At 40.7% G+C, this 16,008-nt stretch overlaps 1 protein-coding gene across 1 annotated transcript; it reads right to left on the bottom strand.

Moving 5' to 3' along the window:
• Window positions 1-623: 623 nt before the first annotated feature.
• LOC124880265 lies at window positions 624-8,126 on the bottom strand. Its single transcript, XM_047385255.1, has 7 exons — window positions 8,103-8,126; window positions 6,019-7,987; window positions 4,908-5,071; window positions 4,603-4,829; window positions 4,226-4,355; window positions 3,971-4,071; window positions 624-3,612 (listed from the first exon to the last, which is right to left on the bottom strand). The coding sequence occupies exons 2-7, from the start codon at window positions 7,967-7,969 to the stop codon at window positions 3,387-3,389; spliced, it is 2,799 nt and encodes a 932-aa protein (XP_047241211.1). The 5' UTR covers window positions 7,970-7,987; window positions 8,103-8,126; the 3' UTR covers window positions 624-3,386.
• Window positions 8,127-16,008: the final 7,882 nt, after the last annotated feature.

Here is a 16,008-nt window from a genome sequence, read left to right as displayed (position 1 = left end):
AAGATACTGTGCTTGACAGCGTAAAACAATAATAGGTTGAACAGGATAAGTACTGAGGACTTGGCTGGTGTTCGGGCTTCTTTTAAGGTTTTTCTCACAGCCTACATAGCCGGGTTTCTTCAGCAGCTGTGTTACAAAAGCATCCCTGAGTGTGGTTGGAAACGGGCCTGATGTCAGTTAAGTGTTAATAACACGCAGTTACCCTAGGAGCTATGGACTGCAGTAGTCTTGTAGAAACAGGATCCAAGGGCATGTAGTAAGAAGTTGCAGTTGGACCTCTGCATTCTAAGGTAGTAGCACTCTTTATTAGGGAAGATTTAGCGTAGTCAGTTTGGTCAACTGTTGGCTTGTAGCTGCCACTGTGTCAGTAAAATATGAGGCAAAATAGTCTGCCATCAGACTAGGAGGCAAAAGTGGTTAGTTTAGTAAAGTTATGAAGGTGGAAAATAGTTTCCAAGAGTCAGTAGTTCTGTAAATCGAATCAGTGAAGGAAGCCTTTTTCCATCAACGATTCTGGCAGAGAATGATGATAGTAATGCCATGAATTTTGTTAGGTTTGCAGAATCTTCATATTTGCAGCATTTTCTTTTTGCAGGTCTTGGCGTTAGGTGACTAGCAGACTGTCCAAACAAGAGGACAGAATAGACCTGTTGACTCTGTGGCAATATAGACATCCAGTGAGAACAATGTGCTGAAGGTTGGAAGAGAAAGAGGCAACAAGGAAGGAGAAGCTATGGGCCACAGGTTACGGTGGGGAAGGAAACCATGCGGGTGAAGGCAGTTGATCTTCCCAGGAGACTCGCTCTGAAGTTAATAAAATAGTGGTCCGAAAAGTGCAAAGGTGTGACAGAGAGGGCCTCTATAGCACAGTTTTTTGTTAAAAGGAAATTTAGATCTTAGCCAGCTTTGTTAGTCTGAGGACTGTGGACCAGTTGTAGCTGAAATGTATGCAGAGACAGAAAAACTGATAAGTCAGGACTGTCAAGATAGAAATGAATATCACAGAGGACCATTATGGGACAGTATTCGTCAGGGATGGAAGAGAGCACAGAAACGTGCGACAACCATGCAGATCTGAATGGCATGTTATTCAAAGGTGGTGTATTTAGCTACGTGTAGCAGTTGGTTATATTTCCATGTGTTAGAAATTAAAAGGCCAGTTCCACCACTTTGCCTAGATGTACAAGACGTGTGGGAGAATGTGGAGTTGGTGTAAAGTGCAGCCGGTGTAGCATTGTTACTGGGCTTAATCCAGGTCTCAGTGAGAGCTAGGATGTCAACTAACAGGAGGTTACTTATGTGCAATAATGAAGTATGTGTTTTTCCACTACTGAGTGGTAATTTCACAGAGTGACGTGTGATTTAGAGAACCGAGGTTTCAAAGGTTCCAGTGCCATTTGGTTGTATGGAACCCTCTCCGTGAGCCGGATATAACAGCCTCTGGAGCCTCTACAGATGCCTGTACAAAGACGAATGCTTCCTGAAATTAAAAACATGACAGACAAAATTCTGAGGATCCTCTTACTATAACTGTAATTGAGCAGCAGAGATTTAATGCAGCATTTAATTTTCCTTTGGCATTAATAAAATACATTTATTTGCATTTTCCCAAATTATTTTACTTAAATAAAATCCGCTAAACTGGTACATTTTCAGAAGCTATCTCGACACCAAAGCTGTTACTTTACACAATTCATTGTTGAAACTTTTATACAGTTAAGACAATGTTTGATCTTTGGCTGCATTATGATTAAGTAAAATGTCTGTTTTAGCTTTGGTATGAGTCAAATATTCAAATTCAAGAACCCTAAAAGGATAACTTCTCCTTTAAATATAAATACCAAAATCTTTACTTTACTTTCCTAATTTTATATAAGCAAACTTATAATGAACAGAAAAAAATAGACTGAATCCTATAAAGTAGATGTCATCTTTACATCAAGTTTAGCAATGCATTAAAAATGTAAGATAATCCCAAAAGTTTCTATATTATGGATAAATCAATTGGTGAAAAGAAAATAATGCTTAGAGAAACCAAACATGAGATAAAACTTAACTAAAACACAATGTAGTAATGATGCATGGTAACGCAGACCTCAACAACCTTATGTTTGAAAAAAAGCAGGCTGAAAGGAGCTGTGTGAAGTAGCAGATTCTGCCTCCTTCTGTGGCTCTACAGATCTGGAGATGGAGACACGAGGCTCCGTTCACACTGCAGGTAAATGTACCCCAAATCAGACTTTTTTTGGTGTCAAGTGACCAGCTCGGACTTTTTAGAACAAGTGTTAACAGTCAGATCTGGCCCATATCTGATTTTTGAATACGATATGGGCCAGGGTTGAGTCTGTCTCGTATCTAATTTTTTTGAACGTGATTCCAGTGGGAACAACCAAGGTGGATTTGATGTGACTTTCCATTGACATTTGTCACATCTTAACACCGGTGAGAAGTGATAGCAGTTAGCAAGATGGTTGAAAGCTGCAACTGTACTGGACGGTGGAGGGACAGCGAGATGTTATACCTCATTAATATATGGACTGACACCTTTTTTCAAGTCAAATTGGGATTTGGATTGTCCCCACATCCAAACAGACTTCTCTGATGAATCAACAGAAAAAGCTTCACAAAACACCCGAATGTCACAGTTTCACTTGTGCTTTATTCACGCGTTTCCTCCTCAGCACCTGCTGAAACTTTAAACCACCATCTTCTATGTTTGCTGAAGTGTGCTGTGCGTGACAACATTTGCAAATGCGGGTCAGTTTGGAACCACAAACAGTTCACATTGGAGTCAGATACAGGCAACATTTTAAAAGAAGTGTGAACGATGACGCAAAAAAAAATCTGATTATAGAAAGAGAATTGAGCGTCAAGACCTGCAGTGTGAACGTGCCCTTATGGTGACTCGTATGTATTGTGTTCACAGACCTGCTCCTGCACGTTAATCCCCAGGAGAAGAGATATTTACCAGTACAGCTCATTATAATGGAGCTACTTGTTTTGACACATTTGCCTGAATTGGTTGGGATACACAAAATTAGATATTGGTATTTACCTGATTCTAACACTGTTTGTATGTCAAAACTTCAGAACAAAATTTTTAAGAAGACTCTGTAAAAAGCATCATTTGTAAAATCTACATACATAAAAAACAGTTTTAAGAATGTCAATTCTAGCAAACATTTTTTTAAACACTTACATGTAAATTTGATGTTCAAAGACACCAGAAACAGTGAGAACAGGTACAAAGCTGATCAAGTAATAGATTGATCCACAAAGACTAAAGTGAATGAAATAGTATACTATGAGCATTCAGATTGGACATGTATACCATAAGGATCTGAACAAGATTCAGTCATTTCTTTGGTCTTTTAAGCCTTTTTGAATTAACATTTTTCCAAGTTATTGGATTGAGATTCCTGAACAGAAATACACAGGTGCTCCTCGATGTTTGTGGATGGCATCACAAAGATGCTATGAGAGTCTTCACTCTGAAACATTTCATTCAATGGGACCTCTTGATTCCACCCGTTGCCCTTAGCAAACTTGAAGACGCATCCAAATAGATCAGGAAATAATGCAAGTACATCAACTTTGGAAGCATCTTCAGCACTGTGAACATGGAGCGAATATTAACTGAATAAACATCTGATAAATGTTTTTTCAGTACATGACATTTTATAGCTTATATGTAGTTTGTTTATGTAGTTCTTGTTATAAAAGTCTTGAGTTTTTTTTTATATAGAGGGTACTACTCCTGCTACAGTTATGCAACATGAAGCAAAGTCTGAAACATTAATGGATAACATTACTTGCTAGATGCCAATGTAAAAAAGAAAAAAAGGAAACGCAAAAGACAAAGTGGATGTGTCCTAATATACTAAAAGAGTTTCTGCAGCTAAAGTAAAAGCCAAGAAAATATTTGAATCAGTATTAGATTTTTATTGTCATAATTTGTATCTTAACTTACTAGTGCTCAAGCATGTTGCGAATGAAACGCAGCAAACCCAGAATGTTGTCAGAGTAGGGTTTCTTCTTTCCATCCATCTTTTGAACCAGTTGTTGTGGAAACTAAAGAAAGAAAGCAAGAAAGAAAGAAACAAACAAACAAAGAAAGAAAGACACATTAATGAGATAGAAAACTCATACTTTAAGTTCCTCAGACTTTGGTGAGTAATTAGTCACTTCATGGTGATCTCTTGAGGTTTTCTTCTGTTGCACTCACCTTTTCTTTCCACTGTGAGAAGGTTCCATGATCTGCATGTTTTTCAAGTGAATTTATAAACTTCTGGTCTGCATTTTGGTACCTTGCCACCTCCTCTCTGTTAGCAACTTTTTTCAAGTATTCAACTTTTCTGTAAATAGACATCAAAATGTTTGATCAAGTGCTAAAACATATGTAGCATGACAGAAAACAGCAAAAGTGTAAGAAATATAACATCAATAAGGATGCAAAGACAGTGTTTCATTTTTAAACTAGTCCTGATGGCATAATGTGACAGTTAAGGTCACGCTTAGAGAAAGCTAAATTAAAAACATAGATTTCCTTTATGTTGCCATAATGTATAAGAGTAAATAAATACATTTGTGTTGTAGTCTTACTTTGCATTTGGCCAGAAGAAGGGGTGAATCAGGCATTGTTCAACTCTCGGTCTGTCTGTTGGTTCTTTGTTGATCATCCATTCAATTAGATCTTTTGCCACAACATCCTGAACATAATCCAAACTGTAATTCCCTTCATCAATGTTGGATTCCAACTGAAAGGATTTGGTGATGTTGAATGGATGCTTTCCTCCAGACAGGATATAATAAATCAGCATCCCTGCCACCTTAAAAGATAACAAAACATTTGAGCTTATCTTATGATAGAAGGTCAATAAATGAGTAGGTGTTGCAGTAAAACTCACCTGTACATCAGTTGTTGACTTGTATGACACAATGCAACCCTCCTCTAGAGTCTCTCTGGCTTTCCAGCACTTTGTTCCAGCACTTACTGTTTGGTGAGTTGTTTGGTCTTTGGGCAAGCGTCTACTTATCCCAAAATCAGCCAATCTTGATTTCCCCTTAACATCTGCAGGACAAATCATAACAAAGAAGAGAAAAAAGAGAATATTTTTTCTTAAGTGGCGTTTTACAATGATTTTTGACTGTAGGAAATTAATAGTGTGATGGCAACCAGAAAATGCTATGGTATACCCTTGACTTAGCCATTTAATAACCAAGTAAAAGCCTAGCTACATTATTTGCAAACTTGTAGTATAGTCCTATTCATTGCTTATTATTATAAAGAGCAAAACAATCTACAACAATAAAACAGCCCAGACTACTCTGCAATGTAATATTTTTGGAACATGGCAAATTGAGCTATAACTGTGGAAAGTTCGAATAAAAAAAAGTTATATAGGTAATTGAAAAAAGATGCACTAATATATTGGGATGTCAAATACGGTGCTGTTGATTACTATGTATTAAATTATTTACAGAAACTCTTAAAAGAAGAGGTCAACAAATATGGAAAATGTCAATATTTCAAAATCAGGAGCCTCAAATGACAGACAAATAATATTTATCTTGTTCTGACTGAATGTGTTTTATATATATTTTTTTAGTCTTTCAGGTTTCATTGAATCAAATGGGAGGTTTCGTGACGCTACTGTTGTTGTAGCAATTGGTGATGGAAAAGATGCTTGGATTTACAATGGAAAATTGGTAATGCACACAGAAAGGAAATTATTTATTACAAAAAAAATAGCATAGTATGACAGATTCCAATTATTATTAAAACGTTAACATTAAAATGTTACAAAATGTTAGTGTTATCTTTTGAAACAGAATTGGTCTTCTGACCTTACATTTACAGTACTATAAAGGCTCATTATATAAGTTATTATCTATGCCAACACTCTTACAAGGAAAACAGTTATTACTCTTTCAAAAATAAACTTTTTCAACAATTTAATAGTAAACATAAACATTAAAGAGCATCTAATGAGCATCAAATATCTGAAATGTTCTTACCGATTAAAACGTTCTGTGGCTTTAGATCACGATGGAGAATTTGAGGATTTTGACAGTGAAGCACTCTTAAACTTTCAAGAAGCTCGTAGGCAAGTGTCTTTCTCTTCAGAGGATCATTACTACCATCACTGATAAGTTCTTCCAAGGTGTACTCGCAAAGCTGGAGGGCAAGATACCCAAAGTTTTCATCCTCCGCATGATCAATGTATCGAACAATAGAGTGATGATCTAGTTCTGGCAGTCGAAGGATTCCTTCTTCGTTTTTCAAAGTTTTATAGTTGCTTTTAGACATTCTCTTGATTGCAACTTCTGTGCCATCATCTCTCAGTCCAAGGAACACTTCAGTACCATCACTTCCCTTTGCTATGTGAGATTCTTCATTATTTACATAAATAATGCTCTGTATTCGTGTCACTTCACTTTCATCGATACTAGCGAGCTTGCTAAGCTTTTCATTCCACCTTTTGCTGATTGGAAGCCATTTTCTAATTGGTGAGGCTTTGTTGTTAAATAGCCTTACATTTGAGACTGATTTTACTAAAGAAGCTGTTTCTGCATCAACTGCAGTTGCGTCGTCACCACAGTTTGCGTTTTCCTTTTCTTTTTTCTTTGTCTTGTTCTTCTTTTTCTTTTTCTTCTTTTTGGATTTGGCAACGATAGTGGTTCCATCACATTCAGAAATCGGGTTTTCCAAATGATTTTTCAGACGTTTCAGTCCTTCTTTCAGCTTGTCATTCATTCTCATGTCTGCATATGTCAGTATGTCCTCGGGTACTGAGGTTATCAGACCCGATTTAAAAATCTTTGCTGTGAGCAAGTTTGCAAATATGCCATAAGTGTAGGTCCTGATATCAGAGGTGTACTGCTCATCAGCAAAAGGGCAAACTGTGTTGCACAATGTTTCAATGAACCTGGATTCCCAGCTGTCGATGGCCTTTGTTTTCTGTGTTATCACATAAATTGTTGGGAGAACAGCTTCCCAAGTTTCATATTTCATACTTTGCTGTCTTTCCAGAATAGCATCCCATGATGTTGAATGTCTCTCTTTTAACTGAAGCAGATCCAGCAGTTTGGAAATGATGGCCTTTGCTTGATCATCTGGTATGTCATCCATTGTACAGAAAACTGCATTTAACGTATCAACTGCACCTCTCACTACCACCTTTGGGATGTGTTGTAAACGATCGACTGCATCTGTTATGTAGTTGTTTAAATGATCGATTTCCTTCAGCCATTGAATACTTCTCCGTTTGTATTCTTCTGCACCTTGCCCATTAACAGTGAACAGCACTTCAATCATGGTCAAATGGCTGTAAGGATCCTTCAGTAACATGTGATCATGAAAGATTCGAAAAACTTTCTCTGGTGTTTCCTCTGGCACAGCGATTGCCACATCCAAGAAATAACAGATTTTGGAGCAATCCCCATTACCTTTAGATGCCAAATCATGAATAATCTGAGCTATCTTTTTATTGTTGTTCAGACTGTTTGGGAGTGTTAATGGTAACAATGTTACTCTTGCTTTAGCTGAGAGGAGCATCTTGATGACATCTTCTCTGTCATTAAGGGCAGCAGTTTGCAGTGGTGTAAATATTTGAAGTTCGACAGGACTCCACCCATTTGGATCTGCTCTTGCTTCAAGAAGTTCTTCCACAAAACCAATTGGAGCTTTCGCTAGTGAGACATAATCCAAAGGTGTAAAACCATTTGAGGAGGATATATTTGGGTTTGCACTGGATTTTAGAAGGTATTTACAAATCTCTATGTTATGGTTCACCACAGCAGCAGTCAGTGGGGTTACATTATCATGTACTTTACTGTAGGGATAAAGACCATTTATAGGGTTGTCTTTCAGTAACTTTTTAAGCTTCTTTAGGTTGTTTTCTTCTATACATTGTATCACAAGATGTGTCACTAGTGACCTTTGTAGGACCTGCTGGAAAATATCCATGTTTCTGCTGCAGATAACCTGTGAAGAAGAGACAATGTCATGTGTCTGTCACTGTGCATTTATGTAGTTATAAACAAAAAATAAAGTATGCAACAGAGACAGGATGAAATCTAAAGAGAAAGATCAAGCTCACCAGAATTTTCAAAACCAAACAGAAAGCTGTAAAAAATAATAAAATAAAAATGGAACACAAAAACAAGAAACCAAGTTACAAGAAACATTTAAACTACAAGTACAAACATGATATTTGAAGGTAACGTATTATAACAAAAATAGCCTAATATTGCTCTCTATTGTATTGTAGTCGAATACAACACGATACAATACAATGTTCGACTTTAAGGAAGCTACAGGCTTCCCTTTTGTTAGATCCAACCATTAATGTGGAAGCTTAAAGCTTTGCTTGGTAGATTAAAAGTGTTACTATTGTTTTTCACTCTGAGCAGCATGCAAGGCCTTTCTGGGAACAAGTTACATAAGGAAACGTTCTTGGCGTGAGGAAAGACTAATGGACTTGTTATTGTAGAAGTGAACTTGTAGGCTGGATGGAAACAGTCCAGCTGCAAAGAATTATGATATCTTGAATCCTGCCAGAAAAATGTGCATAAGTATAAATGATACATCTGATTGGTCAAAAATTTCACATACACAACAATGATATGTCTCTTGTATATATTTATATATCATGACTCGGGTCAGGGATTTGGGATTCTTTGGGATTTTGTATGAAGATGTATTCAGAGATGTGCTGAATAAAAGGTCACCCACGTCGGCTTTGACAGGAAACCAGTTGCCTCTTCATCATTTTTATATTAGTAAACTTTCTTCTCCCACATAATTGGGGGCCCATATGGTGAAATCTTTAAGCTGAGGGAGAAGAGAAAAGTGTCCGGTTCAGGCGGAGGGACATGCACCGCTGAAACGGGACCGCTGGACCAGAAGTGGTAAGACCATCTGTCTCTTCTGTTACACTTCAATTCAACTGAACAACATCAGAGGTTTACCTTTCAAATTAGACAGGACATCTGGAATACAAAGTTGGATTTGGCTACCTGGCAGTCTTGAAATGAGTAATGTTTACACCCTGGCATTTATCGTAGTTCCAAGACAGGAATATTCCTAAATGATAGAGTGCTTGGTTTATTATACTATTTTTTTCTCCAGGGAATTAGCCACCACTACAGAAAAATAGCTATTTTGATATATAAAAAACCGTTATAAAAGGCACATAGTGGCCTTGAAATTAAGTACAGTGCATAGTACAGAGGGATCATTCAGCCAACATTAAATTCTCAAGAAATTCTTTCCGAGTTATATTGCATTATGACATTTTAATGTATAGTAAATATAAGGCAATGATGAAAGTCTAATTACATTTTACTTGTCTTGGGGAGGGTGTGTGCCCTGATTATTTAGTGGGGAGAGACTAGTGGTTGTATGTTTATGTAGTGTGTGAAAGTGGGTCTCAGAGGGCCCTTGTTGTTAAGTTATCCTTCCCTCCTTCTACCTATGTGTGATGCATGTATGTTTGGGTTTTCGGGTTTACCGTTTGTGGTTCCTTTCTAAAGCTCCTCTTTTCTTTAATGAGTTGTAAAAAAAGTTTTTTTCTATGAGATATTTGAAGATGGTATAAATTTGTGTTGATTTTTATCACTGTCCCATACATTATTTACATGTTCTAGATCTCAACCACTGTGCAGAGTGGCATAACAACAGCCACCCTCTCTACTGTCCTGCTCAAATGGACAGTCGATGTGTTTACAACGCATCTTCCAGCAATGCGCTCAATGGATAGAAATGATGCTGGGTATGAGGGGTCTGTTCCCTGCAAGCTCCAAACGTCTACAGGCTTTCCATAAAAATGTCTGTCTGGATGGGGATTGAGCCAGGAGACTTCTGCAATGACATGTTTAAATGTAGTACCTCCTGACATCACGTTGACAACCATAAACTGCTTTATAATGGCTGGCCGTGGTTCTGGTAAAGGGTCAAGGACAGGTTCCTTGAAACTGTTAGTATTTTTTATGGAAGAGGAAGTTTTTCGTGGGGTGCATAGACCTATTGTAGGATCTCTGCTCCTCCCCTTCTGGTTGGTTCTGGCAGCTCATTGTCTGCAGCTGCAACGCATTCTCCTAATGAGCTCATGGGCTTCTTAAGGTAGCTGCTGATACAGACCTTTGCTGGAACATAACCTCAGTTATGTGGACTCCTGTCTGTCTGCCTATCCGTCTGCCTGCCTGCCTGTTGACCTGCCTATCTGCCTACCTGCCTGCCAACATCTGGTAATACTCCCTCCTAAGGACTGCACTGTAAATATTCTCATCACCAGTACTCTCTCTCTCTCCTTGGATTCCTGGGTTTACCTCCTCCTCCTCTGGCTACTGGACAACTCCAGCTCAAGATTCCTTAAACAAAGTCTACAGTAGAAATAAACCTCATTTACCGTCTTATCCTGTGTGCTGAGTCTGTTTCATCCTCTGGTTTTGTTCTACTTTGACTATCTAAGCAATTCATGATAGTATGTTCCAGCCCACTAACAAGTCGAAGAACAATTCAGATGATGAACAGACTTCCTTAAAGGAATGCCTACAATCTACTGAAACCATGCTTCAACAGCTACTGCAACAACAAAGGACTACGGATTCTCATCTCACAGAACTTGGTGGTATGGTTCATGCTTTAAGCGAAATCATAACCAAACTCTCACCTGCCTCTTCCAATCCTCCAGCTCGTTTAGAGAATCCTCAGCCACCCACAATTCTATCTTCTGGGATCCGAGAGCCTGACTTCCGTCCGTCTGAACTGTTTGATGGTAATCCTAATAACTTTGGTGGTTTTTCTCTCCAGTGTGAATTAGCATTTAGTCGTTCCCCCTCCCTTTTCCCTACTACTGCCTCCAAGATTACTTATATTGTTACCTCGCTAAAGGGATCTGCTCTGTGCTGGGCGCACGCCTATTTGGCATCTAACCCTGTTGAGTCTCTTAGTTATGCCATTTTTTTCAGTCACTTCAAGAGAGTCTTCGATCAACCACTCCAGCAGGAGGCAGCGGCTAAGAAGATACTCACCCTCAAACAGGGAAGGAGAGCGTTGGCTGAGTTCGCCATCGACTTCCGGGTGGCAGCGCAGGATGTGGGTCGGGATGAAGCGGCACTCAAGGGTATTTTTGTTAATTCCCTTGCAGATCAAGTAAAGGACCAGTTGGTTTTGAGAGATGAACCCAAAAGACTGGATTAATTAATCAACCTATCGATCCGCATTGACAACCGTCTAAGAGAGAGACAAACAGAAAGGAACTACAATTCACAGTGGCAGCACTCTCTGGCGCATCGAACCACTTTCCTCGACGCACCCACTTCCTCTTCAGAGGGATCTGCGGAACCGGAACCGATGCAGATTGGTCACACTCGACTCTCCCCAGAGGAACGACAACGTCGCTTTGAGGGTGGTCTTTGCCTATATTGTGGACAAGGAGGACATTTTATCACAAGGTGCCTCAAAAAGGGAAAAGAGAGGGCTCGTCAATAGGTCAGGGGACTTTGATGAGCATATCCCATTCTTCCCCTGTCTCTCGTCTGTGTTTTCCGGTCACTATTATTGTTGGCCAAGAGAAGTTTCCTGTTGACACTTTTATTGATTCTGGTGCTGAACAGAATCTTATTTCCTCGGATCTGGTTGATAAACTTCAAATACCCTCTCAGCCTCTCAACCATTCCCTTTCTGTCACTGGCATCACTGGTCAAACCATGTCTCAAGTGAGATTTAAAGTGCCTCAGCTTCACATCATCACCTCTGGTAACCATCATGAATGGGGTGATTTCTTTGTTGTCTCTTCCATCTCTCCACAATTAGTTTTGGGGTTTCCCTGGTTGCAGAAACATAATCCTGCTATTAATTGGGTGGAGGGCAAAGTAGAGAGATGGAGTAAGCTCTGTCTCCAGAACTGCTTAAGAACTGCTGTCTCTCACTCTATCAAACAACTCAAACCTTCTGAGCCTGTTGATCTGTCCAAAGTTCCACCTTAATACCACAATCTCGCATCTGTGTTTAGCAAACAAGGGGCTCTTTCTTTACCTCTGCATCGCCCCTATGACTGCTCTATTGATCTCCTCCCAGGCGCTCTGCTACCATCCAGCAGACTCTTTAATCTCTCCGGACCCGAGAGAAAAGTCATGAAAGAGTACATTGAGGATTCTTTAGCATCTGGGATCATTCGTCCGTCTACCTCCCCTGTTGGTGCCGGATTCTTCTTCGTGGGTAAGAAAGACGGCACATTAAGACCCTGTATTGATTATAGAGGATTGAATCAAATCACTATTAAAAATAAATACCCACTACCACTTATTGATTCCATACATGAACAATTACATTCTGCCAAGATCTTCACTAAACTCGACCTGCGCAATGCTTACCATTTGGTCTGGATCCGAGAGGGTGATGAGTGGAAAACATCTTTCAAAACCCCCTTAGGACATTTTGAGTATTTGGTTATGCCTTTCGGGTTGACTAATGCACCCGCTGTTTTCCAGGCTCTTATTAATGATGATCTTTGTGACTTTCTCAACCTCTTTGTTTTCGTTTATCTGGATGACATTTTGATTTTTTCCCAGGACATAGAACAACATCGCCAGCATGTCAGAACAGTTCTCCAGAGGCTTTTTGAGAATCAACTCTTTGTTAAAGCTGAAAAGTGCGAATTCATTGTCACATCTGTGTCTTTTTTGGGTTTTATTTTTGAGGCAGGCAGGTACAGAACTGATCCCGAGAAAAAAAAGGCAGTGGCAGAGTGGCCTACTCCAACTGATCGCAGGCAACTTCAAAGGTTCTTGGGATTTGCAAATTTTTATAGGAGGTTTATAAGGAACTACAGTCAGGTCACTGCACCTCTCACTCAACTCACCTCCTCTCTGAAAACGTTCCATTGGACTCCTGAGGCAGAAAGGGCATTTGGGGAATTAAAGACTCTATTTTCTTCAGCACCCATATTGACCCATCCTGATCCATGTGCACAATTTATTATAGAGGTTGATGCTTCTGACATTGGAGTAGGGGCTATTCTATCTCAACGGTCTCCTCTGGATGATAAGGTACATCCATGTGCCTATTTTTCTCGTCGCTTGTCTCCAGCAGAGCAAAATTATGATGTGGGCAACCGTGAACTTTTAGCCATCAAGTTGGCGCTTGAGGAATGGCGGCATTGGTTAGAGGGTACTGAAGTCCCTTTTCTCATTTGGACTGATCATAAGAACCTCTCCTACATTCAAAATGCCAAGAGACTTAACCCCAGACAAGCCCGCTGGTTTCTGTTTTTTGCTCGTTTTCATTTTTCTATCTCCTACAGACCCGGTTCCAAGAACATTAAGCCTGAAGCTCTCTCTCGCCAGTTCTCTCATTCTGACCAACTCAAGACTGAAGCTTCCATCCTACCGGATTCTTGTATTGTGGGCGCCCTCACCTGGGCCATTGAAAAGGACATCAGGGAGGCACAGAGGTCCGAACCTGACCCAGGTACTGGCCCAGTGGGCAAGCTGTTCGTTCCCAACTCTGTCGTCAATAAAGTTCTGGATTGGGTGCTCAACAATAAATTGACTTGTCATCCTGGGGTGACTCGTATGATCACATTTACCAAAAGGTATTTCTGGTGGCAGACTATGAACCTCAACATTAAAGATTTTGTTGCAGCTTGTCCCACATGTGCTCAAAACAAGAACACTAATCAACCCCCTGCTGGTCTTCTTCAACCTCTGCCCACCCCTAGCCGCCCCTGGTCCCACATTTCCGTTGATTTCATCACTGGTCTAAAACAGCCCATTTTGTTCCTTTACCCAAGCTTCCGTCTGCATTGGAGACTGCCCAACTCCTGGTTCTCCACGTTTTCCGCATCCATGGCATACCTTTGGACATTGTTTCTGACCGAGGCCCGCAGTTCATCTCGCAAGTTTGGAAGGAGTTTTGCAAAGCTCTTGGTGCCTCCGTAAGTCTTTCGTCTGGATACCACCCCCAATCTAATGGACAGACAGAAAGATGCTACCAGGAACTTGAAGTCGCCTTGAGGTGCGTAATAAATGACAACACCTCTTCCTGGTGCAAACATCTCACATGGATCGAATATGCTCACAACACACATACTTCCTCTGCTACTGGTTTGTCCCCCTTTGAGGCTTCACTGGGCTATCTACCCCCGCTGTTTCCCAGTGTTGAATCTGACATCCTAGTCCCCTCTGTTCAGCATTACGTTTCCAGGTGTCGTAGGATCTGGCAACAGACCAGGAGGACCCTCCTACGCACCCTGGAACAAAATAAGAGGTTTGCTAACCGTCACCGTTCTGCTGCACCTGTCTACCGCATCAATCAGAGAGTCTGGCTTTCCACCAGGAATATTAAATTAAAAGATACTTCTAGAACGTTGGCCCCCCGTTTCATTGGCCCTTTTCTCATCGAGAGGATCATCAACCCATCTGCGGTGAGACTCAAACTACCATCTTCCATGCACATTCACCCTACTTTCCATGTTTCCCAGATCAAGCCAATCTCGTAAAGTCCCCTGAGTCCTCCCACCAAGCCCCCTCCTCCTGCTCGACTCATTGATGACCACCCTGCATAAACGGTCAATCGTATCCTGGATGTTCGGCGTAGGGGGCGTGGTTTTCAATATCTTGTGGAATGGGCAGGATATGGACCTGAAGAGAGAACCTGGGTTCCCCGTTCTCACATCCTGGACCCTGCTCTCATCACGTCCTTTTACAAACGTCATCCTGAAAAGCATTCTGGATTGCCTGGAGGCAATCGTTGAGGGGAGGGTACTGTAGGATCTCTGCTCCTCCCCTTCTGGTTGGTTCTGGCAGCTCATTGTCTGCAGCTGCAACGCATTCTCCTAATGAGCTCATGGGCTTCTTAAGGTAGCTGCTGATGCAGACCTTTGCTGGAACATAACCTCAGTTATGTGGACTCCTGTCTGTCTGCCTATCCGTCTGCCTGCCTGTCGACCTGCCTATCTGCCTACCTGCCTGCCAACATCTGGTAATACTCCCTCCTAAGGACTGCACTGTAAATATTCTCATCACCAGTACTCTCTCTCTCTCTCCTTGGATTCCTGGGTTTACCCCCTCCTCCTCTGGCTACTGGACAACTCCAGCTCAAGATTCCTTAAACAAAGTCTACAGAAGAAATAAACCTCATTTACCGTCTTATCCTGTGTGCTGAGTCTGTTTCATCCTCTGGTATTGTTCTACTTCGACTATCTAAGCAATTCATGATACCTATCAGGACTGTATGAAATGATTAGCTGGGTGTTGGAAAAATGTATATAAGTTATTATCTGTTTAGTTTAATACATGTTTATGTTTGAAGTTCTACTCTAGCTAGATGATTCTTATGATTGTTTTTTAGTGTGTTAAAGGGTTTGTGGAAGGTTAAGGAATGTGATCTGGAGTGGATCACTCCCTGGACATGACAAGCTTATACCATATATTCAATTCAATTCAATTCAAAGATACTTTATTGATCCCCGAGGGGAAATTAGAATTCCAGTACAACCCATCCAAACATACATCATGACACAAGACAATGGGGGGACGGGTCACCGAGGCTTTGCTGCCCACTCACAGGCGCTGCCCTTGCTAGATGAGAAAAGTGGCCACATTAGGTAAGTAGAGGGAAAAAAAAAATCATATTTCACACTTTATCCTTAGCAGGATACAGTTTGAGATTGCAAAAAACCTCAGCACAAAGAAGCAACAAATTTACAAAACAACATCATGCCGGGAACGGTGAAGGTGGTGTGAGGGGTGCAAATGTTTATCTTGAGCATGTGTGTGTGAGCAAGTGAGTGTGTGCAAGTAAGTCCATGAAGCACTGTCACAGAGGCCATTGTCCTTGATGGTTCGTTGGAATGTACATCAACCGGCCACAAAGTTCTGAGCAGGTCCACAGATGTCCTCAGGGAAGGGAGGGGGCAGAGGGAGCAGAGCGTCATGTTTACATAACTTCCAGGAGAAGTTGAAGATAGCCAGCCATCAAGGCCGTGCAGGGGAGCCAGA

Source organism: Girardinichthys multiradiatus, chromosome 14, assembly GCF_021462225.1.
Source record: "Girardinichthys multiradiatus isolate DD_20200921_A chromosome 14, DD_fGirMul_XY1, whole genome shotgun sequence".
In the NCBI taxonomy this organism is placed as follows: domain Eukaryota; kingdom Metazoa; phylum Chordata; class Actinopteri; order Cyprinodontiformes; family Goodeidae; genus Girardinichthys; species Girardinichthys multiradiatus.
Note: the sequence above shows the minus strand (reverse complement) of the source record. Positions and strands in the feature narration are given on the sequence as shown.